This window comes from Teleopsis dalmanni, chromosome 2 (assembly GCF_002237135.1).
Source record: "Teleopsis dalmanni isolate 2A chromosome 2, ASM223713v2, whole genome shotgun sequence".
Taxonomy (NCBI): domain Eukaryota; kingdom Metazoa; phylum Arthropoda; class Insecta; order Diptera; family Diopsidae; genus Teleopsis; species Teleopsis dalmanni.
In genome coordinates, this window is record NC_051847.1 from 163,994,544 (window position 1) to 164,021,883 (window position 27,340).

Below are 27,340 nucleotides of genomic sequence, written 5' to 3' on the forward strand. Positions count from 1 at the left end.
ATTAGAATGAATCGTCTTGTGAATCGATTTTTTTGCTTTTTAATTTCAGATGTCGGTTTAGAATTTTTGACAGTTAAAATTACAAACAAAACTCTAGTGTGAATGTAATATAAGATAACTGGCGAATCGAAATAAGCAGTAATATATAGTTATATCGGTTCCATGAAGATGTATTTATCATATATCTGCATATAACTTCTTTGAAATCAAATACTTCTATTTTCTGTCTCTATGTATTTATCAAAAACCAGAATATGGATTGCCTATCTAAATCAATGCATTAAACATTTTATGGTAGCGAAAAGTAATAAACAAAATAGTATCACTTATCACTTTTATACTTAATTATATTAAATATTCAATTAAAAATTCTAAAACCAATTTATAAAGAGGTTTTTTCGAACAGTAGTAAACTACAACAACGAAAATTCATTTTATATTATTTTAATTAATTGAATTTTTAGCCCACCATACAGCTGTATTAAGTATTACCAAATCATCAGTGGTCTTGGAAACCACTGTCTTAGTCTTCATAAAACCAATTTGTTTAAATATTAAAGAGTGGTACTAGTGAAGTTGTATTCAACCCCAAATAAATTTAGTTTTCTGCCACATAGTTTAGAAATTATGTATCGACAAATAAGTCAATTGATTTTTCTGAAGGTCACAATTATAAATATTTAGTTTTTTGGTATGATCCAGCATTTCCTTTGTATTACTACCCTTCTATATTCAAAATATATTTCTTACCAAAAAACAACAAATTTATATTTAATTATTAAAAAAATATTTTTCTCTTATTAATTAGTTTATATATCACAGTATTTTTTTCTGTGAAATATCTATTTATTTCAAGTAATTACTATATTATTTTATTTTAATTGAATTATCATTATTTATTATTACTAAATTCGGACTATATATAAGGACTATAAACTAATTAAATAAAAATTCGATTATTCCAAAGACCACTGATGAAGAGTACTTGGCAATACTCAAAACAACGTTGTATGGTCAGCCAAACTTCAATAAAATTAAAATAAATTTTTGTGTTTATCCTTTATTTCTTTCTTTGCTATTCAAAACCCCTCTAAATTCGTTAATAAAATATTAAATAAATTTTTAAAAAAATTGTATTTAATTCATCATCCTCATAATCTCATGATCACCATATAAAATTTTATGAACTTCTGATGATGTTTCTTATATCAATACACATCTTGGCTTCAATTTTCAACTCACCAATGGATGACTTTTCAAAATTCTGGTATGTGCTATACTCCTCCTTGAACGAGCATGTGGCAAAGTCCTGTGCTTGAAGTGATACTCATGTCCGTTACCGCCAACGACCTGGAAAATAGTTAAAAGCGAAATTATAATTAAATCTGTTTTAAAAGCCATTACTAAATATGATTAAAATATTTATGAAAATGAATGTGAAAGAAAAAGTATTCCAAAAATTATTGTAACTACCAATTAGGAATGGTTGAACTGTTTTCGTCGTTCCTACACCAAAACTTTCATATTCAACATTTATTAAATAACTTTTAGAGATTTTTAAAGGACTTCCGGACAACATATTCACTATAATCAATTTGTAACTGTAATTATGTGCATGAAAGCTGAATTCGGGCTTTGATTAGTAACTCTAATTCCCATATCAAATAATATTTTCATCAGCACCATTTGCTCTGGGAAATTGAATCTTATAAATTACGCTTTAAATTACGCCACTGAAAACAGAACTGAAAATTGGTATTTTCCAACTCAGCAGATTCGCATTTCCAAAAACAGCAAAAAGCAGAAAAAACAGAGGGAAAGGAAAAAGCGCATCGAATTACGTCCTGTGAACTTTAAACTTTGCCTGAATTTATTCGTACAATTAAGAATCGCTTGCAGCACTTACTGTCGTCTCCCATCTGCGTGCCTGCCTTCTAGCATTTCCCTCCGAACGCTTGATATGGCTTAACCATTTGATCCCTCACGAATGCCAAATTTCTGCGGTATCTACTGAATGCTGAATGCAGATACCAAGAGCAGCTGTTGGGTTCTAACTCGTGTTCCATTGTTTGCCTTCTTGATTGTTTGTCTGTTTATTTGGGAAAAATAAAATTAAATAATAGGAAAGGCAAGGCATGACAAAAACAACAACAACAGCAAAAATAGAAAATTAACCACAAACCATTCAAATTGCAAATACAGCACGCGTTCCACATTATCGAGTGCGTAACTGAAAAACTGGCTTACATTAATGAGCAAATTACGACGTCTGCCAAATTTGCGTGCGCACGGGGCGCTACTACCGATTTACAAGTAAATTACGATTGCAGCAATTATAAATTTGATTACCAAATTTAATTAACCACAAACGAATACTTCTTACTAAAAGTTTCTAACTGTGGTAATTCAAGCCACACCACATTTTTCACAAATTGTTCCTAAAAATCATGGATTTCATGATTTCCATGAATTTCATTTGAGGATTTGGATTTTTCTCAGAAAAATACTGGAAAATTTGTAGTTCTGTACAATCTAATATCAGCGTAAATTTATGTGCTTTAATCATTTGATTTTCATCTCAGAATATGAAACAATATTTCACATCCTTGGGAAACTATCATCACTTCCTACGGTTCAACTAAAATCAAAATTATGTTTTTTAAATATTTAAACTTAAAGTTCGCAATAAGAAGTAATATTGCGAACTTCAATCATTCAAACAATTGCTGTGTGGTGTGTATTCATCACATTCCTTCAATTGAATCTGCAAAGACTAACAACTAACCACTTCATAAATTGCGAGTCAAACACCTTAGCATCACTCATACATGCAGTCAATGCTCATCTCAAGTCAAATACATTTGTGAACATTATCTCTAGACTCAAGTAAATAGTGGATTTAACTTCACGGGTACTGAGCATCGATAACAAATAGTGGTCGCAGCAAATTTACGAGTTTCAACTATCACAAGCAAAGGAAGCAGATGAAGTAATATTGCGAACTTCAATCATTCAAACAATTGCTGTGTGGTGTGTATTCATCACATTCCTTCAATTGAATCTGCAAAGACTAACAACTAACCACTTCATAAATTGCGAGTCAAACACCTTAGCATCACTCATACATGCAGTCAATGCTCATCTCAAGTCAAATACATTTGTGAACATTACCTCTAGACTCAAGTAAGTACTGGATTTAACTCCACGGGTACTGAGCATCGATAACAAATAGTGGTCTCAGCAAATTTACGAGTTTCAACTATCACAAGCAAAGGAAGCAGATTTCTTTAAAAATTAAAAATTGTCATGTTACGGCTTCTTAAGATATAATTAGTTACATTTATAAGATATAAGTTTCTGTTATTGGTTTTGGAACTTAATCAACTTATTCAAAAATCTGTAGAACCAACAAATATTTCTAAGACGCTGAAAATATCATCAATAATTTTTTGGTCAGCCAAAAAACTAAATTAATTAAAATTTTGTTGTTGTAATTCAATACTGCGTACACTTCTATACTTCTATACTACTACTACTCTACTAACCCCTTCTAATAGTAGTTTTTTTTCGTTATATTTGAACTTAATTATTTAATTTTGAGATAAAAATTATTTTTTATACAATTTTTTGCTCTGTATTTCTTCTGACTTTGATATATCATTCATTCTGTTAAAGAAGAAATTGATTCTTTGATATCAGTGTTAAAATCATTAATCATTACTAAAGATCATTTAAAGGTCAATTAAAACATAAAAAAAGAATTTGATGCATGATGTTCTGTCACAGTTTATCACAGTTTTTACTTATAGTTAGTAAGGTAGTTGTGGTGCAGGGAGGAACAAGTTCTCCTCAATTATCAAAAAAGCCGTTTTGAATCCACAAAACCTTGTAATAGTGGGTAGTAGAAACAAGGTCCAGCTAGAACCAGCCAGAGGCATTTATAAAGGCAAGAATCTGGCCAATACAAATGCTAGAGATATCGCCAAGTGTGTTGAAGAAAGGGGCCCACAGAAACTTAAACCTAGTTCTGGTCAAACCCGGACACAGACACATCAGGTGTTCTGGTGTCCTTTCTTTAAGAGCTGGTAGGCACGCATTGCAGGAGACACCAAGTATAGCTTCATGCCATTCTATTGTCCAGTGCCCTGTAAAGACAGATAATAACCTAGATACCACTGATTTACTTCTATGAATCACTTATATCACTTAAAATGGTAAAACGTTTTTCCTAGAAGTGTATATGCAGTCACTATAGGCACAATACTTGACAGCATGTTTATAGAATTCCAGTCTTTATTCATATGTCCAACTAGTTATATAACACTCAATCATCTCTCAAAAATTACGATGAAAATACTTAGGAATTTAAAAGGTTTCCCAGTTAAATGATGAGTATTCGACTTATTTAAGAGCTCTCAGTTTTTCACAGTTGCGGTCATTGATTAGTAATCACCTTTCTGATAAATGAGATTTTTTTTTTCTAATATTCTATATTCTTAAAACTTTATTAAAATTTCCATAAAAACTTTCTTCAAGTTCACACAAATAACCTAAGTAATACACTACTACCCATACATAACTCTACATAGACACCTAAAGAGCTTATGCTTTCTTTAGATAATAACTTAAGTTTTGAAAAGTTCAAGTAAATTCAAGTAAAGTAGTTTGATTTTAACAGAAAAACATAAGTTCTTGAATTGACAACATAATTTTAATATTTTACTCTTTACAATTGTTGACTTATCTGGTGTGCACTCAATAAAAATAAATTAACAATGACTTCTGACATCGGAAGATTGACATTTCAATTATTTTTCATGATATTTACTGATTTACAATGACGAATTCAAAAAGAAATAAAAAAAATTGTTTTATAACTTTTAATATAAAAAGAAAGACAGATGACAGAAGAGACCTTCAGTTTTTTATTAAACAAATACTCCACGTTGATAAGCAAAACAAACCAATAAAAATGAATATTTAAAGATGTTATATATTAATTTTTTCATAAACAATTTACATTATCATTCACATACATGTTCTTCAAAATCATGAAATAAAAACTTAATATATAAAAGAAAATATATCATTGCTTAATAAAAACAGCGCCACTGATATACCTCTTCATTCAAGGCATTCAATAATTTGTTTTTTTAAATATTTTAAAACATATTGCTTCATTTTGATACATTTATTTGTAACATTGAATATCAAATCGAAAGGCACTCCTCTATTGGAACCCGAATTTTCCAATCAATTCCATTCAACACTCAGCACTCATCATACGTATGTGCCTTCAGCACATTTGCATTCTAGAATAATCCACAGTAAAAGTACTCGGAAATTTGCATAAATACACAAAGTACGTGTAAGCCCGATCAGTTCTGTTGACTTGAATTTCCTTAGGCTCCATTAAATCAATTCTCTTGCCCTTCGTATTATTTTCTTATATTTTTAATATTTTTCAAGCGTTTCGTATTCACAAAGTGTAAGTGGCACTCGTTATTCACTTTAATTTTGCACGTTTTGGAGAAGAAAATATTTTTAACTCTTGTCAAGCTGTTCAGTGAATGTAAATAAAACTTCTTTACATTGTGATATGAGGTTTCACATTGAATTTATTCATCGCCAGAAATTTACATCAAATTTAATATGAAAATTTATTCTTTTAAATATTCGGTCTGCTTAATGTCATTAGATTTATGCATGCGAATCTTGAGAGGTTCTGGTGATTCCTGCAAAGTTAAATTTGTGGCTTGTCACTTTCAATGGAGATTAGAAAGTAATTTCGTAGGCGTCTTATGGAAGATATTATTTTTAACTTCATTATATTTACTTGAGTGGTTACATAACTTTACAACAACAATATTAACGTATGGAATGAAACTGTAGGACAAACCACACAAGAACAATTAAAATGACTTTAATTAATAATAGCATTGTTTGCAGCGCAATATTGTAAAGCTCAAAGCCTTTTTATAAATAAAACTCGAATGCCCTTCTAGCCATCCGGTATCTAACAAAGCAAATAATTCAATTCTGATAATCAATTCGCTACTGATTTACTGACAAAATTTAATTAAAGCACAACAATGAGTCCTTTTCTATCCTTGATACCGTAAAGATAAATTAACGAGAGTATAAAGGGTTTGGGAGTTGATAACTAAATGCAGCATATTTACTTTCCTAAATTTACTTAAGTAAAGTAAATTCAATTACTTTATTTAACTTTACAGAGAGAGAGAGAATTTAAAATTAAGTAATTTTTATTACAACATTTTATGACTTAATATTAGATTTAGAACAAGAAAATTAAACGATGTGAATATTAATTAACATATTGAATTCTATTTTAAATTATAATAAAATATATATTTCTTTTTATACAAATAAAATGTAATTAACAATATAAAGCAAGTGAATTTGTTAATGAACTAAAACATAAAAGTCAAGTACGGTTTTGGATTAGTTGGGTAATGAACGCTGACTCTGAGCTTCCCGTACTCTCGCCTAGTACGAGTTCAACCCTTGGTACTTGTGGTCTCAAAAAATTATTTACGATTAATTAAATATAAGAAATAATTCCACGACCACTGATAATGAGTATCTGATAACACTCAAAACAGCCAAAAATGCATTTAATTAAAAAATATAAAATAATTTTTGTTGTTGTAGTTCACTATTTTTCGAAACCTCGCTACCTTTCTCGATCTGTCTCGTGATTTGGTTGCCCAATCAAACGTTTTTAAAGTAATCTAATGTAGTAGTGTTGGTAGATATTTATACTTTTAAATCATATAAATCAGCTGTTAATTTCCGGGTAATCTTGCTGGTCTGGCAAAATATCGGGAGTATTATAAAATAATGCAGAGTGTTATACATTTCGTAAGAGATTTACTAATTGCAATAAAAGTGAAACTTGTTTGAAAAGTTACCCCAGACTTACCAACTTAAAAAGGCATAAATACAATTTTCTTTGTTGCAATTATTTATTCATATTGTTAGGTCAGGTTATCCAGATGGGATTCACTTACACCTATTGACTTATTATGTTACCCTATAATGAAGAAACTCAAAATTTAAAACCACCTACAATCTTTGACGATGTTTAAAATTATGTTTAGTGGAATGTGTTGTAGTTAATCAATATTAAAGAAGGAATCTGTAAAGTATTGATTCGTCGCCTTGCATGAACTGGACAAAGACGTCCAGCGCATGCGAATGTCAATGTCTTTCCCATAACTGCGACAGGTATAATTAAAGGGGAAATTCAATCTTTTAGGCTGGTTACCTAATCTACAATGACATGTAAGTAAACATACCACTAGACTAATATCTGTACGGGTTATCTCAAAGAGATAATAGGATTTTTTTTTGTGGAAAGTGCCCAAATCACATAGAGATGCTCACATATCGTTGAGTACGCCTATCGTTTATTAAATAGTTTTAGTTTCTGTTCTCGTTTACATAAGGGGTATAATTGAAATTGACATAGAAATAAATATCGCAATTTATATATAATATATATAATGTATATAATATATATAATATATATAATATACATAATATATGTACATTTTATGCAGGGTAAATCAGGGTAAATTTAAAAAAATTTCCACAATAATTTTCCATACGAATGTACTTAGAATTTTCACATTTTTTGAAACTATTTAAATGTAAAAATATATCTAATATCAAATTATATTATATATACTTCACGGTATATATTAAACACCGTGTAATCCAGTGTTTCATAGTTACTGGTCTGCCGCCTGCTGCATTTCCGCTGTATTAACGCCACCGTTCCGTAAACTCTCACTTTTTTTTTGTATTTTTACGATATTACTTTTTGTGAAAAGAAAATAATATTAGTCCTTAGAAAGCACTTTGAATATTTTTTCGGTTCATAGAATATTTTGAATCAAGAAGGTCTGATGTAATCAACTAAGTTTGTTCATTGTTACGCTTCATCTACCTTAATTCACAAAAATTATTTATGAAAAATTTTGAACAAATAGCGAAGTTTGTATGTAAATTGTCAATATATAGAGAGATCATTAAATATAATTTAAGGAAACTAAAATATCTCAATATTTTTCTTAATAAAATATGAATATATATTCTTAATAAAAAAATTCTTAATGTATTCCTATCTTAAAAGATATGATACAATTTATGATACAATTTATTATATTTCTGTCATAACCTAATACCTAATAGAACCTAGACTATTTAGTATGACAAAATAAAATATTCAAATAAAAATACAAGTATTTAAGAGTATGAAGTGCAAAGTTCATAACACTAGAAATTATTTGGTAAAAGAATTAAACTTTATTCTTAAATTTAATTTATTTTCTCGTTATAGAAAATGTCAACACATACGAATATAATAGATTTTATTTTTCAATTTTCCATATTTGACTTCACAGAACTTTTTATAAAAATTTCATACAAATTTATGTACTCAGTACGTGTCAAAAATATTTCATAAAATAAGGTCAGCAAATATCATGAAAACTTTTAGCAAAATTCTCAAAATGTATATTATATATGATAAATATATTTGCTATTCAAGTTTTAAGAACTTTTATGTTGTAAAAGTGAAATATAAAATATTTACCAGAAAACATTGCTTAATAACTTTGCTTAAAAATAGAACTTAATAGAGCTTAATTTTTCCCACAAACATATTATATGATATAAATGGTGTTGAAATGAATAAAATAGTCAAACTTTACATATACCTATGTATCTATATTGGCTTATTGAAATTTTACCATTTAATACAAATATTGTATTATATAATTCTAAATTAAAATAACTAAGATGCATTCAACTCATGTCAAATCCTTAAATTATATAATAAAGTTTTTTATGTATTAACTATTAACATAAATATAAATAGAGAAGCTTCGAACAGTAGCGAATTGGAACAACAAAATTTTTTTTATTTTTTTTTTCATGTTGAAATATTGCCAAATACTCATATTCAGTGGTACTCTGTATGGCCACCTAAAAATTCATTTAATTAAAAATAAAATAAAAATGTTGTTTCAATTCACTACTGTTCGAAGCCACTCTATTAAATACATTAGTTTATATTCAGGAAAATAGTCGCTGCCATCATAACTGACATTTAAATCAAATTAAACGTAAATATAAATACATATGGTAAATGTAAAATGATCAATTTAGATTATTATTATGGATACTAAATTATATATAACTCTAATATACGTAAATCAATTTATTATAAGTTTACTATATAAAAATTAATAAAAAAACTATCATTTTAAAGAACGCTTTCTGCAATGCTATATTTCAATATCATTCAGTTGTCGTGAACTAAATCATAAATATGTATTAATAAGATAAGATATAAGATTGTGAATTTTTAGATATACGAGTAAACCACCATCTAGCATATCTTTTTATAGCTCATCATCATTTGTCATGTCTTGCTGTGTTTTCATCCCCGAGTTAGTGCTTAATACACTTGTACTATCCTATGTTATAAAGATAAGGTTATTCTCTAGTAGATACAGAGAGATCATCATTTGCCTTGTCTTGCTGTGTTTTAATCCCCCAGTTACTGCTTAATACACTTGTACTGTCCTATGTTATAAAGATAAGGTTATTCTCTAGTAGACACAGATATAGTTTTGATAAAGTGAACTAGAAAGAATGCTGTTTTTATGATATTACTCTTTGAAGTCAAATGGCTCTGGTGATAAAATAATTAATGGATATATTAAAAAGTTTGATTCTGCTTTTTAGTGTGTATTCACAGTATCGAAGAACTATCCAATCAACCTAAGTAGATCACTGACATTACAAATTCCAATATAAAATAATCATGAAAAATGATATCAAATACTCATGATCACGTTGAATACCCTGATTGTGAAAAGAACTAAGTGGTATGCTCGGACATCTTATTGAAACTAAAGTTCTTACATGTTATTTGGAGAACAGCTTTCTCTATTAATAATGGAATATTGAGTGCATAAATTGCTCAACGTTATCTGTTACTCTAAACTTCCAGCTGCTATAACCGTCTATCGGCATTAACTCTGCAAATATTTACTTCAAAGTGATCTGATTAAGCCAGTGACTGCATAGAGTGAGATTATACGATCATAGAAATCAATTCACTGGATTTTTACGACTGTATCATACCCTTATCACGCTTAGACATCTTACATCGTATTTGTTAGCAGAACATACTTTTTTATCTTATATTTAACATTTTTAAAATGTTTTGTTTATTTTGTTGATACTGTTATATGTTACTTTAAAACGTACCTAACATAGCCAATGTTGGTTATACTATTGTAACATATATTAAATTATTTTATATTATATCTGTTTGATTACTTTGAAAGTCAGTGCCAAATATTTCAACTGTCTTTATTTATAAATCTTTTTTTATGGCACGTCATTTCTCTCCGATGTCCTTTAACAATTTATAGACTTAATCCCATAAAAAAATAATTCCATCTGTAAGTGCTTTATTGCACATTAAATTAAAATTCAGTACAAAGATATAAAAAAAAATGAAGCAAACAAATTGATGTAGTACATATTTGTCATTTTGAATTAGATTTAACATCAAATCGTTTTGATTAATCATTTTATTTTGCTGACGAAGGCAACATATGGTGTTTAATAAAATTCTCAATCAATGCAAATGTTTTTATTTCCATTTCATGCAAGTCAAATGTCAATTTATATTAAAATGCCACAATTTAATCAGTATTAAATCTTTTAGAACGAACGCAATCGTAAATAAAATATTTGCGATACATAAAGTTTAACGATTTCACAGCAGTGCTGAAAGGTTCTAATACGAGTACCAAGTACCACAGATACAAGCATTCACACCAAATCCTATATTTGCTTCGGAATGGACTTGACGTTCACACTTCGGCTTGTGTCAGCTAAAACGCAAACACATGAACTTTCTGTCATCGTACAGGGACGTGTTACCCGCACCCTTGGTTAAGCCAGCTGTCGATAATGTAATGAACTCATACTTGTGACCTTTTGCACGAGAACAAAAGATACATGTGACATGCAGATTGACTATTACTTTAGTTTAAACAAAATATGTAATCTACAGAAAAATCTATTATAAATTAGATACTGCATAAATTGTGACATTTAAAACTGTGATATGCAAGTAACGTGTGTTAAAGTAATAAAAATCTTGTATGTTATGTCCATGACATGTTAAAATGCAATCTCGCACTTTTTATGAAAAATTAATTATTGAATTTTGTCCATGTATAGTAGTTTAGATTTTAATCAAATTATCAATTTGAAGTTTTTTGTACATATAATATATATCACAACATAAAATTATATAAATGTGGCAGGGCACGAGTTCAACGCTTGGTACTTGCAGTCTCAAAAAATTACTTTTCAACAATTAAATATAAAAAATAACTCTAAGCCCACTGATAATTAATACCGTTCGAAATACCTTTCTATTGAAAAGTATAGTTTATATTAAGAATTTTGGTATTTTCGTGAAAACGGACATTAAAAATCAGTGTACCCCAAGGCAGTGTACTTGGTCCTTTGTTATATTTAATATACACACATGATTTGCCAACGAGCTCAGCGACGTTTACAGCGACGTTCGCTGATGATACAGCTGTTCTAGCGATTGGAGATGATGAACTAACAGCAGCCAGGCGTCTGCAGTCTTCTGTCAATGACATTATCACTTGGGCTGAAAAGTGGGAAATAGAACTTAACCACTATAAATCTGTTCACGTCAACTTTGCAAACCGAAATATCAGATTTATGCCCCTCTACATTGATGGAATACAAATTCCACATTCTAATACGGCTAAGTACCTCGGTATGACATTGGATGCAAAGCTGATTAATCAAATGGCTTATTGGAAAGAAGTCAAAACTGTCACTTTATAACAAAGAGCTTGTTTACAAACAAATATTAAAACCAATTTGGACATATGGTATTCAGCTCTGGGGATGCGCTAGCAGCACACATGTTGAAACCGTACAAAAATTCCAAAACGTTATATTAAGGTGTGTGGCAAATGCACCATGGTACGTAAGGAACTCTGATCTGCATCGTGATCTAGGGATAAATACGGTGGTGGAAGAAATACAGCGAAATGCAAGAATGCACCTGCAGCGACTGTACTCTCATCCGAATGATGAAGCTAACGAACTGGCGTCAATAGAGCCAACACGTCGCCTTAAGCGTCTAAAACCTTGTGATCTTTGGTCGCAACCTGTCCGAAATGCGTGATAATTGAACTTGCGTGATTTTTGATTAAATTCTTTATAATTGTGGATTAAAATTGTTTGTTAGCTTATTATTATTATTGTTAGCTAGTTACTCTTATAAAAATTTATTTAATCAAATAAAATAAATTTATATATATAAAAAAACAAAAATAATTAAAAATCAATTTAATATAAACCTGTGAAAACAATTTTATTTTTATGCATTTCTCAACTAAGATATATCTATCTCAGTGGAAAAAGGAAAGTGAGAAAAACTTCAAAATATTAATCTTATTTATATATAGTTAACAATAAGTTTCTTATCCATGTTCTGATTCAATACCTTCTGCTCAAAAAGTACTCGGATTCTGTAAATAAAACACACAAATTTAAATTTTATTCCAAATTTATTGTATCTTCTTCAAAATATGCTCCTTCTGAAGCGATACACATATGCCAACGGTTAACCCAATCTCCCGTGAAGGTATGGCTTTTAGTTCCTTCAGCGAATTCTCTTTTACCGATTCAATCGACTCAAAACGCTTACAACGAAGAGGCAATTTGAGTTTCGTGAACAGAAAAAAGTCGCACGGATCTATATCTGGCGAATATGGTGCCTGAGCGATGACAGTGGTGCCGTGTTTCGTCAAAAAATCGAGTACAACAAAAATTTTCCATTGTAAATATAGCTAAATGCACTTGAGGTAATCTCACATTAACAGCTGCTGTAAACAAACTAATTGACAGAAGGCGCTCAACTTTGTACCATATGTCAAGAAAGGGTGTACACTCTCTTCAAAAAGGTCTACTACTTAAGAAGTAGTTAACAAACAACAAAATCCGGATAATTTTTGAGCAGAAGGTACTCGTACCAAATACTGCGACCAAACTTGTGGTTGTTGGTGGTATATAAATGTATCTCAATTTCAGCTTATACTTTTAGTTTAACAACTCGCTCAACACTTTGAATTATACAACTTTTAAGAAGGATTCCAAAGTAAATATGACTTCTAGAAAACAACATGTTGCAATGAGTCTACCTATTGATAAGTACATGCGTCGGAAAAATAAATCCTTTATTGACGTATGATTAAAACTTGGCGAAATTTGAACTTTTGAATCAAAACGGTTGTATTTGACATAACTGTCCTTTGTGATAATAGTGCAAACCCTCTGATTGAGTTGCACTTCATAAAATCAAAAAAAATCCTTACTAAGTTCACACCGTGACATGTGCACTTATAGAAACAAAACTGTTGTATTTGAACTGACAGTCCTTCGGGGTGTCAATGCAAGCAAATTTATTGACTTCTACGTCCAAAAATCGTAAAACATTTACACTAACCCTTCATAAACAAATATATTTTTTAATAAAGGTAAAAGTCAAACAGAATCAAATGAAGTGAATATAGGTAGTGGTCGACAGATGAACTTACAATAAATATTTATTTAACTTATAAAAGTAATAATATATATAATATATAGCTATAAATATAATATAAAATATATTTCGTGTATTTTATGTATTAAAGAAGTGAAAAAAAGTTCTTTCACATTATTTTTTATTAACCATTGAAAGTCCGTATAATTTAAAAAGGACACTAAGTAACTACCTAATAATCCCAAATTCTGTACTCCAAGCAAAACGAAAAAAATTACTATATGCACTGTATTGCCAACAGCTGGTAAAATATTATTACTCTAAATACGAGTATAAGAACCCAAAACAATTATTATTATTTGAAAGTTCGAGGCCTTCTTATTGTATTTGTGGCATTTTGATATTGTGAATGACAGGGCAAGTGTGAACTGTTGAGAACAGCAAACAGATTTCAATTTTCGTAAATTGCGCAAATTATTAATGTACAGAGGCGATAAATTGTACTTTTATTAAGTGGCAAACTGTCAATATTTGATTGACATTTTACATTTACTGGTGATTAAGGAGGAGTTAGGCGACAGTCGATTCTTGATGATTTCATGGACTATAAAGCAATAATTTCGTGCTTGAATTCATGTTAGCTGCCTGAAATATCAAACTAAATACGAATATTTCTCGTGAAATACAACTTCAATTAAAAAAGCTGTCCAAGTTTAAGTGTTTCTTTGTTTTGCTCTTCAAAAAAAATTAATGTCATCGTTTGCCAAATGATCGCAATGACATTCCTTTTTAATGTTTTTGTGTATGATACTTTAACATTTAAAAATTGAAACAAAAAAGATGTTAATGTAGAAGAAAAGCTGTTTCCATAAAAACAAACAAAAAACTTTTAAAAAAATACTAAAAAATGTGCTGAAACCACTTCTGAAATGAGATAAACTTAAAATGTGCTTGTTTTTAATAGTCATTAAATATAATATTTAAAGGAAATTCATTTTTACTGACTAACATTTTCATTCTAGCTTAAACAGCTAAGTGACTTAATAATAATAAAACTTAATAATATGACATAAACCTCTCAAAAAATATTTGTAGAATTTGTATAAAATTGTTACTCATACGCTATGAGAGACCATTATTAGTTCTATTATATTCTAATAATTATATTAAATATTTGTTTAAAATTTAAAGCAAAAACGTAATATACAAAATATTTTTGTATGAAAGAATATACAATCAATGAAGCGTCAAGTGAGAAAATTTTCAATGAAATTAGTGTTCTCTATCATATATAGTTTAATATTTTTTAAATAGCTTCAAATTTGGCAGGACACGAGTTCGATACCTGGTACTTGCAGTTTAAAAAAAAATTATTTACGAATAATTAAATACAAGAATTATTTCCAAATACCCACTGATGATGGGTATTGGGCAATACTTGAAACGGCTGTATGGTCATCCAAATATTTAATTAATTAAAATAATATAAAATAAATTTTTGTTTCTGTAGTTCACTATTTTTCGAAACCTCTTTATTAAATATTAAATTTAACAATTACTTAAAAGAAATATGTGTTTTTGCTTCGTTTACTTTCATTACTACCTAACTGCTTACAAGAAAGTTTATATTCGAGCCGAAGTGTACTAACTTGTGTTACCCTGGCTGTTTTTTCGATTACATTTCGATATTTATATTTATTCGATATATGCATTTATTTTATATTTCGATTATATACATATATCCTGGACTAAGAGGCTGCTGTGAGTATTAGAGAATTGGTATGACTGCCATATTTTAGTGACTCTTGGTAAGGTAACTACTTGCTGTGACTTTTAAATCACTTTTTAGAACTTTTTAAAAAAACGTGTAGATAGTAACTCCACAACTAGCAGAGACAAATCTCTTCACCCGGCTTTCAATGGCTATGTCGTGCTAAGATTTCTTGTTTGCTATTTATTTGCTGTATGGTCTATTGATATTTTATGGTGACTACCTATCGCAGTCAGTATATTGAACAATAAAAAAACAAAAAATATATATATTAAATTATGTGTATGGCTTAGTTTAAATTTTAATCCTTAAATTAGTCAAATTAATGCATAATTATAACTGATAGAACATAATTATAGTTTCTTCTTAAGACTCTATTTATTTTTTAATTAATTATTCTCCCCTTTAGTTTATATATCAACGAAAAGTTATATTAATTATTATTAAAAATAATAATTATGGTATACAGAAAAAAACTATAATTCTGTTTTGCAAGTACTTTTTAACATTATTAAATTTTGTTTAAATTAAATTTTAATTAAATAAAATGTTTTTATTTTAAACTTTTTCCCATAAATCAATTTATTTCTGACTTTTCACTAATGTGTCGTTTTAGTTCGAATTTATTAAATCAGGTCTTGAATTACTTATCGAAAGGTCAAATTTACATTTCTTTATATATTGCGAAATATATAATTTTATTTACTTAAAAGTTTATAGATTTGATACCCAACTGAATAAATCACGCAAGAGTAAAACTTTTAGTTACATTTCATATAAACTTTAGATTTCTAGGAAGTAACACAAATTTAGAAAAGAAATTTTCCAAAAGGCATTAAATACAACAAAAAAAATATTGAAGTTTTAACAAAATTGATATATTAAATATATATAAAAAAAAAAAACTAAAAATTATTATGAATGAAGAAAACAAATATATCGACCAAAATATTTCATCACAGCAAAAAAAAATAATTTCATAAAATATTTGAGTTTTAAAAAATATTCAATTGAAATTTAATATAATTTATGCTTAATAAAAACTTGAGCAAGTTTCTATAATAAGTATAATTTAATAAACAAAACATATAATTATTTTGATAACATATTTGAATGCAGTATGAGAAAATTCTAAGATGGATTAACAAAACAAAACAAAATACATTCTTAATCACTTTAATAAAAAAATAAATAAAAGTAAGTGATTCCTATCTATCTGTATATTACAAGTAGTGAAATCTTTAGTTTTGTCCAAGGATTTCATATAGAATCTTTATCAAAATCATAATTATTGGTAAGAGTATCTAGTATAAATTAAGCCCTGCACTTATAAAAATAGAAAATTTAATATAAATTTTTCATATCAAATCTAAACTGATTTCTAGATTTTTAAACATTATATAAAGCAATTATTAATTAGAATAATACCGCCACATATCACAGTCTTTCTAAAACAATAAGTTATACAAATTTAATTTTCAAAATGATGAAATAAAAATTCTTTATTTTGGAAATTATCTGCAATTCAATATAACTTCATACACTCGAGATACAATTAGTAATTAGAGGGATTCTGGTAAGTCTAGCATGTGTACTAGTTACAGACGCTAAGATCTGATAGACCCAACACCAATACAAAAGCAAGCAATTATAAATGCACAAAATAATTATATTAACATTTAAAAGTTCATTTAATATTAAAAAATTCATATCTATTTATAGTAATAATATTGTTCCTAATATAAAATGAAAAGGTGCTAGGAAAGTGCATTTATGTATTTACTTCACACTTTTACCAAATTAAAATTTTAAAAAAATTAAAATAATTATTATCAATACGCAAAAAAGTGCACTTCATACAAGGATATGTCTCAATAAATAATTATAATATTGCGACCGATGAGTATTGCGAAGACACCTATAAAATAATACTATAAACACAGATATAAATTCAAGAAAGTTAAGTAAAGTAAATGTATTTACTCACATATTCGCTTTTAATCTACTTGCAGATACTAGTCTATATATATTAACCAACTTATTGATATTATAAAATGATTTTTTCGACATTTTTTGAATTTAGGGAGATGAAGTTATAATTTTAACACTATACTGTAACCAGGCCATCAGATAACTTTTATATACCTTAAAAAGTGATTTTTCCTCGTTTTGTTACCATTTGCGCGCAAGAGCCTCTAAGAAAAAAGAATTTAGACTAAATCCATATTGCCGAATTTACATATTTTAATAGGTCTCTTGTATTTACCGATGAATAGTCTAATATACTGTCAAAGAAGTATCTTCTTAAAAACCTATTTCTTCTGGACACCAAAGCTGAGCATTCACAGAAAAAGTGTTTTATGGTTTCTTTTACCAGCAATTTTCACAACCTCTGCAGAAGGGATTATAGAGAATACGCAGTTTCTCTATTTGGGTTTCTTTACACCAATGACGAAAAAGAACTGCAGTAAGCTTTTCAGTAATCATACGATATCTTTTGATAAGTTCTCAAAATCTAGTTTTATTATAGGTCAGACATGTTAACCGGGAAGTGGCACATGACATGGAAGTGCCTTTCATTTGTTATAGAAAAATTGAAGAAAACAGAGATAAGTACTTCTGTTAATGGGTAATAAAGGGTAATATAAACTGGTACCGCTAGGGAAGCGTCTGTTTTCTCGTTCCCTTCGGTATTTCTAAGTTCAAAAACGAAAAATAAATTTCTCGACATTTTTAAAATAAATTTTTGTGTTGATAATATTTATCATATTTGATCTATTTGACTGAAGCATTATTTTAATTTTTATTAGCAAATAGAAATTACTGGAGTTCTGTTCTGAATAACACTTTAAGTAAGGGAACAAGTCTTTATATGATTCATATAATTTGACTATTATTATTATTATGACTTATGACTTTATATTGATTAAAAAGGGGCTTCTTCTTTCTATGTACATTATCTACTAAGGAATTTTTTGTTCAATGGAGAAGTAAGCATAAACTTTAATGTAAATATTCAATAAATATTCAACCAATTGCATCCTATAGTACAGATGTGGTTAATTAAGCTTATTGATTGTCAAAGCATGTACTTGACCATTACTTATTTACTTATTTCATGTAAATATCTTTCAAAATCAAATTATTCGTATTTTTAAATAACCAAGCACCATGTTTTAACAGCTTTTACATGAACATATGCTTTTATCAAATTTATTCACACGTTTCTTTGAATATCATAATGATATCAGCTTTCGATTGCAAAGTCAATGTACTGACATTTAAATCAATTTTATGGGTTTTTTTGATACTTTTCGCAATAATGGCTTCATTCTGGTGACCACTTCGGTGAGTCATTGGAGTCAATGCGGTATCGTTTCAGTTCAGGATACAAATAAATGTAAAAGAACTTATGTTAATGATTCAGAGTCATTGTGAAACCCGCGAAGGAATTTGTTCGACCACAATGGAATTTTTTCAACTAAAAGAAGGTGATTATTCCACGAAAAAGTTAAAATTTTTTCACAAAAGTCAATGTAACTAGTCAAAAAAAAGTCAGAGTGTCATTCCAAATTATATGAATATATAGGTTTGTATCTCATAAACATTGGTTTTTGAAAGTTAACAAGAGGCGTAATCTCTTTCTTCCCACTTTGTTTATGTTGAATATTGATTATTCAATTCTAAATACGTATTTATATAAACATATATTCTTTAAACTAGAAATAATTTTTTCATTCATTCGGTACTTAAAATTCTTTACTGCTTCAATTATAGCTATTATAATCTTTGAACTTACTTATACTTCCTAAAATATATCATTAACTTTTTTTTCTTATACAATTTTGGTAAGATATCTACTATAAGAAAACGTAAATACTTTTACTTATATATACTTAAACTTTCCAAAAAAAAGCATAAGTAATGTGTATTAATGGCATTAATTTATTGTAACAAACGGCGTAAAGCCTTCATAAATAAGGCTTTGAAATGTCTTAAAGAAAAAGGTTAACATCTGTATTATATTGGCTATTTTTATAAATAAAGAGAGACATTTCAGGTATAAATGAAACTGAAATCAAATCATTTATAACAATGAAATACAATACATATTTCTTGGATTTTGATATTTTTTTAAATTAACTCTTTATTTATTTACTAAATAATCTTGAAAGAAATACCAAACAAATTTTTAATAAATTATTAAGGACAAAAATTTATAAGGACAAAAACTTTTAGACATTTATATTATAAAACCTTACGTAGAGTACAATTGCAGTAATTTCAAAAAGTTTTCTGCAAAAACAAAAATGACATTTTGATGGATGTCATCTCGTAAGACTTCATAACCACAACTGTTGTGCTTATGGTTTTCTTTTAATATCACTACATTCATATAAGAATGCCTCTGCAACAGGTTTATTTCTGTATTGTGTAAAACAAATATTTCTCTTAAAATTTGATGGTTTTGCTCCTCCAAAACAAAATAATTTCGGTGTTTCGTAAGTGTTTAATTGCCCACGCATTCTTCATTGCTGCTTCGCACCAAATCATAGCAATCCTCTACCAGGCATTTTTAATAGCAGCCACAGCCCAATCACATTGAGGTCCCATAGAGCGGTATGGCTTTGAAACTCATTTCTGCTACAATGTATGTAGTAGTGGAAGAGTGTCGTGGGTGTTACTCATGCGAGCATTTTGTTTCCAATGTTTAACTTAGCAACTTGTCAAACAGTTTCATTTGTGTACAAACTCCCTAATATGAAGTGCATGGGGACGCTATGCATTAAGCCCTCATACACATATGTGCGCTGTTGTATATGCTAGAAATATATGAGTGGGGACTTTCATAAAGTACACTTTCAGTTTGTGTTTGCTTTGACGTTATCTCCTGCCGTGACACATAGCACAACAACATTCAACATGAAATATGTTACATTAGGACTCCAACACAGGAGACACAGCACATTTCGAGCACATAGCGTAAACTCGCATTAACGCTCTGTTGCTTCGTAATTTGGTTCCATATGTTTTTTATAAGGAATAATGCAAAAATTATTCACACAAATATCTAAAAATAATAGAATAATGGTTCTGTTGTCAGTTGTCGCCACTATTGATGAACTTTGGAGCATTAGTGAAGCATTAGTGCAACTTAATTAATTTATTAGTGAGAAAAATATATTTGCTAGCTCAAGAACTAATCGAGTTTTGTTACTAAATTAGTTGGTCTTTTGTGTATTTATTATAACAAATATTATGTTTTTTTCTTTGCATAAGACTTAAGCATATACAACAATATGGAAAACGTAAAGTTACTACAGTTTTAATATAATTTATTACATATTTTATACTTAATATTGGTTTTCTAACTATATTAAAGTTGTTTTAATGTCATAATATAAATACGGAAAATAATAATTTAATGTTTTTAATTTTTAATAAATAAAATAATTTGTTTATAACATATTTGCTAATATATTTGCTAATATATACTGAACTTAATAATTAATAAGCTATAACTAAAATAAAAAAAAACTATAACTTAAAATCATTTCAAATGTGATATAAAGCACTTAAGATATAGAAACAATCCTAAATGAAAAATAGAATGATGATCACAGGTTTTCTGATACCACTGGAACAAAAATTATTTATCTTCTAAAATATCTGCAATTTAATATAACTTAAAACATTCAAATCGCCATTAGTGTTAAGAGGGATTCTGTAAAGTAAAGCGTGTGTACTAATATATTATATTTCACACAATAAATTATATTTCTCTTACTTAATTATCATATCGGATTCCCAACACCAATACAAAAGCATCACAAATACAAAGACCCAAATATTTACATTAATAGCGATCTCATAGTGAATGAACGATCCAGAAAACAGAATCTGCGCGCAGTAGACAATGAGATTAGAAGACTGCATCCTGGTGTTAAAGTTCGATTAGGTGATTTCTCGCTTTTTGTTAACGACAAATCTTTCACTTGATGAGAAAACAAAATTTTTGCTGCTGCAACACGAGATGTGAAAATGATCAATAATTTGCTAGTGATAACAAGGTTTCAGTGCGATGCCAAACAAAATATAAGTAATCGTAGTTGATAGTAATTTATTATCTGATCCCCCATTTATTGCAGTAAGAAGAGTATCAATAGATGTGAAGCTTAACAGCAAGAGAAGAAAACTTCTGAGCTTTCAAAGGACATCGGTGGTGTTATAATTAACAGCAGGGATGAATAAGATGGGGTGTTTATATATGTGGAGTCAAATGGATCAACTGTTGTTGATTTCTGTATCTGTTTATTTCAGCTACTTAGATATATAAGCTCCTTACATGTTCTTTGCAAATCATACTCTGATCACATGCCGCTGGTTATTAAATTTCGTTTCCCATCAAGTGTGGAAGAAACTACTGCAAGTAGATATAAAGAACATCTAGAAATAACAACTTGTTCTGATTATATACGTTCTAATATGCAGATTGATGCTAAATTAGTTGTAATTCTGGAAAAAGTTCACGATGCTTGGGTAAGCAGACCTTAAATATGCGTTTTGAACCCAAAAATTAATGGTTTGACAACCAGTGTCAAGAAATAAGAAATAAATGTTTCATTTCCTTAATTTAGTTCGAAAATAGAACCTGGAAACCCATCGTACTTTTTATTATGTACTTATACCTCGATATACAAACTTTTGCCGTAATAATAAAAACTTCAATGGCAATTAAAAAATATTAAAACGTTAAATACTGTTAAAGAAAAGCTTATGACTGGTAGAATCTAGCAAAAAATTTGAAAAAGTAGCTACCTCAAAGTAGCTACTTCTCTACAATGTGAAAGCTTTCGTATACACTATGAATCCCTATTTACATGCAGTTCCGACCGCCCAGCTATCTCTTGGTGTCTTCCACCTTTTGTCAATTCCTTGCTGACACTAATGCATATTTAAACTACTATATTTAAAAAGAATGCTTGTCAGTTGACCACTGTAAACTAAAATTCTACTGGGCAGCATCAAGTACCCACCTAAAAACCAGGCCAACTTGCCAGTGCTATTTGGTAGTACCAAGTGTCTTCATATTCATATTAGATATTCATATAAAATGAGCATAATAGATAAATACTCAAATCTATCTTTATGAAGTTTTATCGATATTTTACATATAATACATACATATACCAACTTCAGCCATCGTACTTTTTCTTGCAAACAACTACGAATGCTTTAAGAAATGGCATTTATTGCAGTAAATAATACTGCAATAAGATACTTGCTTAGGGATTAAAAAGTCTTTTTTCAGAAGATTGCATTGGGCTTTTGCAACATTTTTCGTATGCAGCAATAAACTCATATGCACTAAAATTTTTTAATTTTTATATTTCAATATATAGGAATAAATATTAATAGTACTTTTGAAACTCTTAAATTTTATTACCTTTTTTGATATTGAGAGGTTAATCTCAAAACAAAAAACACTAAAAACTACCAGCAATATAAATAAATACTTTAATGCAAAAATTTTAGTTTGTTCTTCCAAATTTTTTGCACTTATAAAAATACTTATAAAAAGATAATAAAATCTAAATGAACATTTACGTGTAAGTCACCTATGACCCACATATATTTACAACTAATGCATATGAAAGAACTATGAAAATATTAGAAAAATATATTTTACTAATAATTACACATATAAGAATAAACAAAATCTTTTAGATTTTATTTGAAAAAAAACCGCAAACAACAATGCCATTTTAAAGAACCAATAAAGCCTGTTGCAACTACTAAAGACACATTTTCTAGGTCAGTGCACATAAAGTAAAATGGAAAAATTACTAGAAAAAGAAAAACCCAGTGAAAATGCAGTGTATTTTTCTGAACACTTGGGGCTTTTGACATTTAGAATAGCAGCGCAATTATGTGCCATATGACATTGACACACTGCGCTCCAGAACATGGGAAAATATTTTAATAAGAAATTTATGCGCTCGAAAAAAAATGTCACTCATACGCAATGTAGCGTTTGATAAATTTCATGCGGGATTTATTTTTTTAGTGAATAAAAAATGAAAACAAAAATTCCTTAACAGATTATCTGTTCATAATAAATAAAAATTATTTTGTCATGACAACAGTCTAGTTATATCTTTATATATTTTATTATTTTGATTTTAAAATCTTTATTATTTTCATATTTGATTTATCTCACAAGTCTTGTCCCAAACAGTATACATTTATTTTATATAAATTCTACTTTCAAATAAATGTATTTAATTATTTAATGATTGTACCATAAAATGCCAACTCAAAAATTTACTTTCAATTAGAGTATATTTAAAATATTGTACTTCAAAAATAATATTTCTTTTTTAATTGACAAATTTTCAAAGTTAAAAGATGGAATATTGTTCCTTTTGGCTGTTGTATGCGATTGTAGACAATTAACCGATTAAAGTAATCTTTTAGAGTAAGTGCTACTTCAGCATTTAATTTCACTTCAGCTCTTAAGAACTTTGAAATGATCCAGTCGAGTTATTAACTATTTGAAAATACATTATTTTTAACTATGTATATTTAAATGTCTGCATATAATTGAAGCAAATCTAAAGTTTAAGTCAATTAACAGTTATATGAGAATAAGTATTTTAAACCTAAATTTCTAGAAAAAAAATATAGTTAGACCTAGAATACTAAAGTACATGCTACTCCTATTCGATGTAACTTGAAAAGAGAATAATTTGTTTTTAATTTATGTGACAGAGTTACAGTAAATTGACTTATTGATATATCAGTGTTTCGTCCTAACTAGTAGAAAGTTCTATTCTCTACATTCTGATACGAGTGCTAATTAATAATCTTATAGGTCTAATTATTTTCTGAACTTTAATATATTTAATAGAGACAATAACTATTAGGGCAATCACAAAACATATAGGCGACATATAGAGACTTTTTATTTTCTGAATCCAAAGGCTCAGAGTATTTAATTACTATTATATATTTCAAGTAGTAAAAAAGTATCATTAACATTATTTTCTCTGTATTACTTTCTATGCACAAGAAAGCACAATATAAAAACTTGAAATATATAATGTCGATATAAAAATACAGCATTGAAATTTAAAAATATTTATAGTTAATTAATTCAATTATTCTACAACTCGTTTATGTAACATAGCAAGTGAATTTTTTAAGAAACTTTCACAGCAAATTAATGAAACTCCAAGTTAAAATATGTAAATCAAGTACGACTTTGGGTCAGTTAACTAATGAACACTGACTCTGTGCTTCAAATTTGGCTGGACACGAATTCAACCCTTAGTATTTGCAGTCTCAAAAATTTACTTGCGAATAATTATATAAATATATAAATATAAGAAATAATTCCAAGGTCATGTGGCAATACTTGAAACAGCTGTATGGTCAGCCAAAAATTAAAGTAAAAAAAAATAATAATATTTTTTGTTGCAATTTACTACTATTCGAAAAACCTCTCTATTGAAAACAATATTTTATGTTAAAAAAATAGTTTCTTTCGTTATAATTGATGTTAAAATCAATTTAATACAAAATATATTATGCAAACTTAATGATCAAATTATTAAAAAATATTATATTATATTATTATTCCAATGAAAATTGTCTTCACTTCAAATACTTGTGCCCTACGACAATGCTTACTTTGACGTGAGTCAATAGAATGGGTCACGTTTCAGAAAGTTGACTCACGGTATCATACTTAGAAAGAAAGAAAGGCTTCTTCTTTGCCAACGTGGACAAGTTCTTCCATTATTTTAATAGAATAAACCATTGTTATATTTATAAAATATATTAATGTTAATACTTATCATTAATACGTTTTATTAGCTAATATTAATTTGTGGAGTTATTAATACCATAATAAAATGAAACGAATTTTATTTATTTATATGAAAAAAATTACTATTGGCATAGATTTTTATTTCATTCGTCATGAAAAAATCCCACACAATAAACTTCTGTTATTAAAACCATAAAAAAATGGACTATTTTACGAGTTAAGTACTATTATGCATTAATTCATTTATTCTATTAGTAAATATTATAAACACTGCAATTTGCGTATATAACCTGTTGAGTAAATAAACAGCAGGAAGCTCAGTAGCCGTTAATGGTAATTTTGTAATCAGTCATGTATTCATTTATACTCGTACTTACTGATAACAGCAGTGATAAAACCAGAAATTGTATCGCAAAATGGCGCTAATATCTCCAAATGGCTTTTGCGTCATCATGTCGATTTGGTTCCATAGAATTATGTTAAAACTTAAATATTTATTACTCCTCTAAAATTATATGCATAGAAATGATATAAAGTATTTTTAGCTAATCCAACAGTGAATAGAAATTTAAATTTAATTTTATTCAATTTATGCAAAAAAATATATTTTTGGTGCGGCTTTCTCAGATTTCTATGCAAATCACCATAATTTTTGTTTACGTTTCTAGGGATTTTATGAAATTCATAACAAAATCATGACAGCACTTTTTAGGAAAAGTGACAGAATTTTAAATGATAAAATTATCAAAAAAAAATAATGTCAAATAAAAATATTAGATATTAACTTAAATGATTTACAGTATATGGTTTTATAATAAAAAATATTCAGAAAATATTCGCAAAATATTCGTATTGAAATTTTAATTGAAAAGGCAAAAGATGAAATAATTTATTATTTAAATTTATTATTTATCATGAAAACTTATTGATACAATTAATATGAAACATATTTTAATATCAAGTTGAATAAAATTGAAATATTTATCCTTATTAATCGAATTTCACTATAAAGACAGCTGAACGTTTTCTTCAGCTGTCTTACTACAGAAGGACTTCGAAAATAAGCCAATGAAATAACATGAAAAATGTGAAAATAACAGAATAAAAATAAATGAAATTTCATTTTTTATGTGGGTAATAAGGTTAAGGTGGAAATTTGTAGCGAAGCGTAGCGATAACAAAACCGAAGTAAAAGTGAAATAATGAAAAATGCAAATTAGTAGAGCGACTGTTGAATAATTTAACAGCTCCCTCTACCCTACTTTCACGTGGAAAACAGCACGGCAACAAGCCTCAACACCTGCATGACTGACAAGCCACGCCATATCGATAAATTGCCAGTTTACACGTTGATGCATTCGCCTAGCATTTTCCACTTCAGCCTCAACGGAACGGGCTGACGATGGATTCATCTCTTTAGCCATCACAAATAGTTTTGCTGTCTTTTGCAGCGCTTAATTTGTATTTAGTTTGTATCCAAGTATTCCACTGAATTATTGTATTTTTATTTCTGTAATTTGAATAAGTAGAAATCCACTTAACGATCCAATAAAAATTCTTGTATTAATCGGGTATGCGCTAAGCTGAACTTTATTACCAGTACAAATTGAAAAATGAAACAATTTTATTTATAATTCAATTTTTCGAATTTATGCATAAATAAATTATTTCAGTACTATACGGTATGGCTAGAAGAAGCTCTAAAATGTAAATAAATGGAACTGAAACCTGAGAACCAACTCCGATATGTGAACAAATCATGTGCATAGAAGAACTCGAGGTAAGAAAAGGCCTGTTAACTAATAACGAAGACAATAAAGTCGGTAGAATTTTATGTCCTAGATTAGACAGAAATATAACGAAAAGCCTTTTAGAGTTTAACAAACCTACTTATAACTCGTGTTCGCTTGAACTTTACAGCTTATGGGTAATAAGACCAAGCGACTAATCTGTAGTTCCTATACTTAGAACTGTAAATCTATAAGACTGTATAGCTTAAATTAAGCAGTAAGTTTGATTTTTACCGGGCTTATATCGTTTATTAACACATAGAAATTTATTTTTTTGCTTATGTATACTGAAGATGGTA

General features: G+C 28.4%; 1 protein-coding gene across 1 annotated transcript in view; it reads right to left on the reverse strand.

Annotated features, from left to right (window-relative positions):
* LOC119676081 (neuroendocrine convertase 2) overlaps positions 1-26,663 on the reverse strand; it is a 38,680-nt gene extending 12,017 nt beyond the window's left edge. The window contains exons 1-2 of the mRNA XM_038087308.1: positions 26,514-26,663; positions 1,243-1,350 (exon numbers count right to left, since the gene is read on the reverse strand). Of these exons, the coding sequence (XP_037943236.1) occupies positions 1,243-1,350; positions 26,514-26,663 (258 nt within the window). The remainder of the gene's footprint in view (positions 1-1,242; positions 1,351-26,513) is intronic.
* Positions 26,664-27,340: the final 677 nt, after the last annotated feature.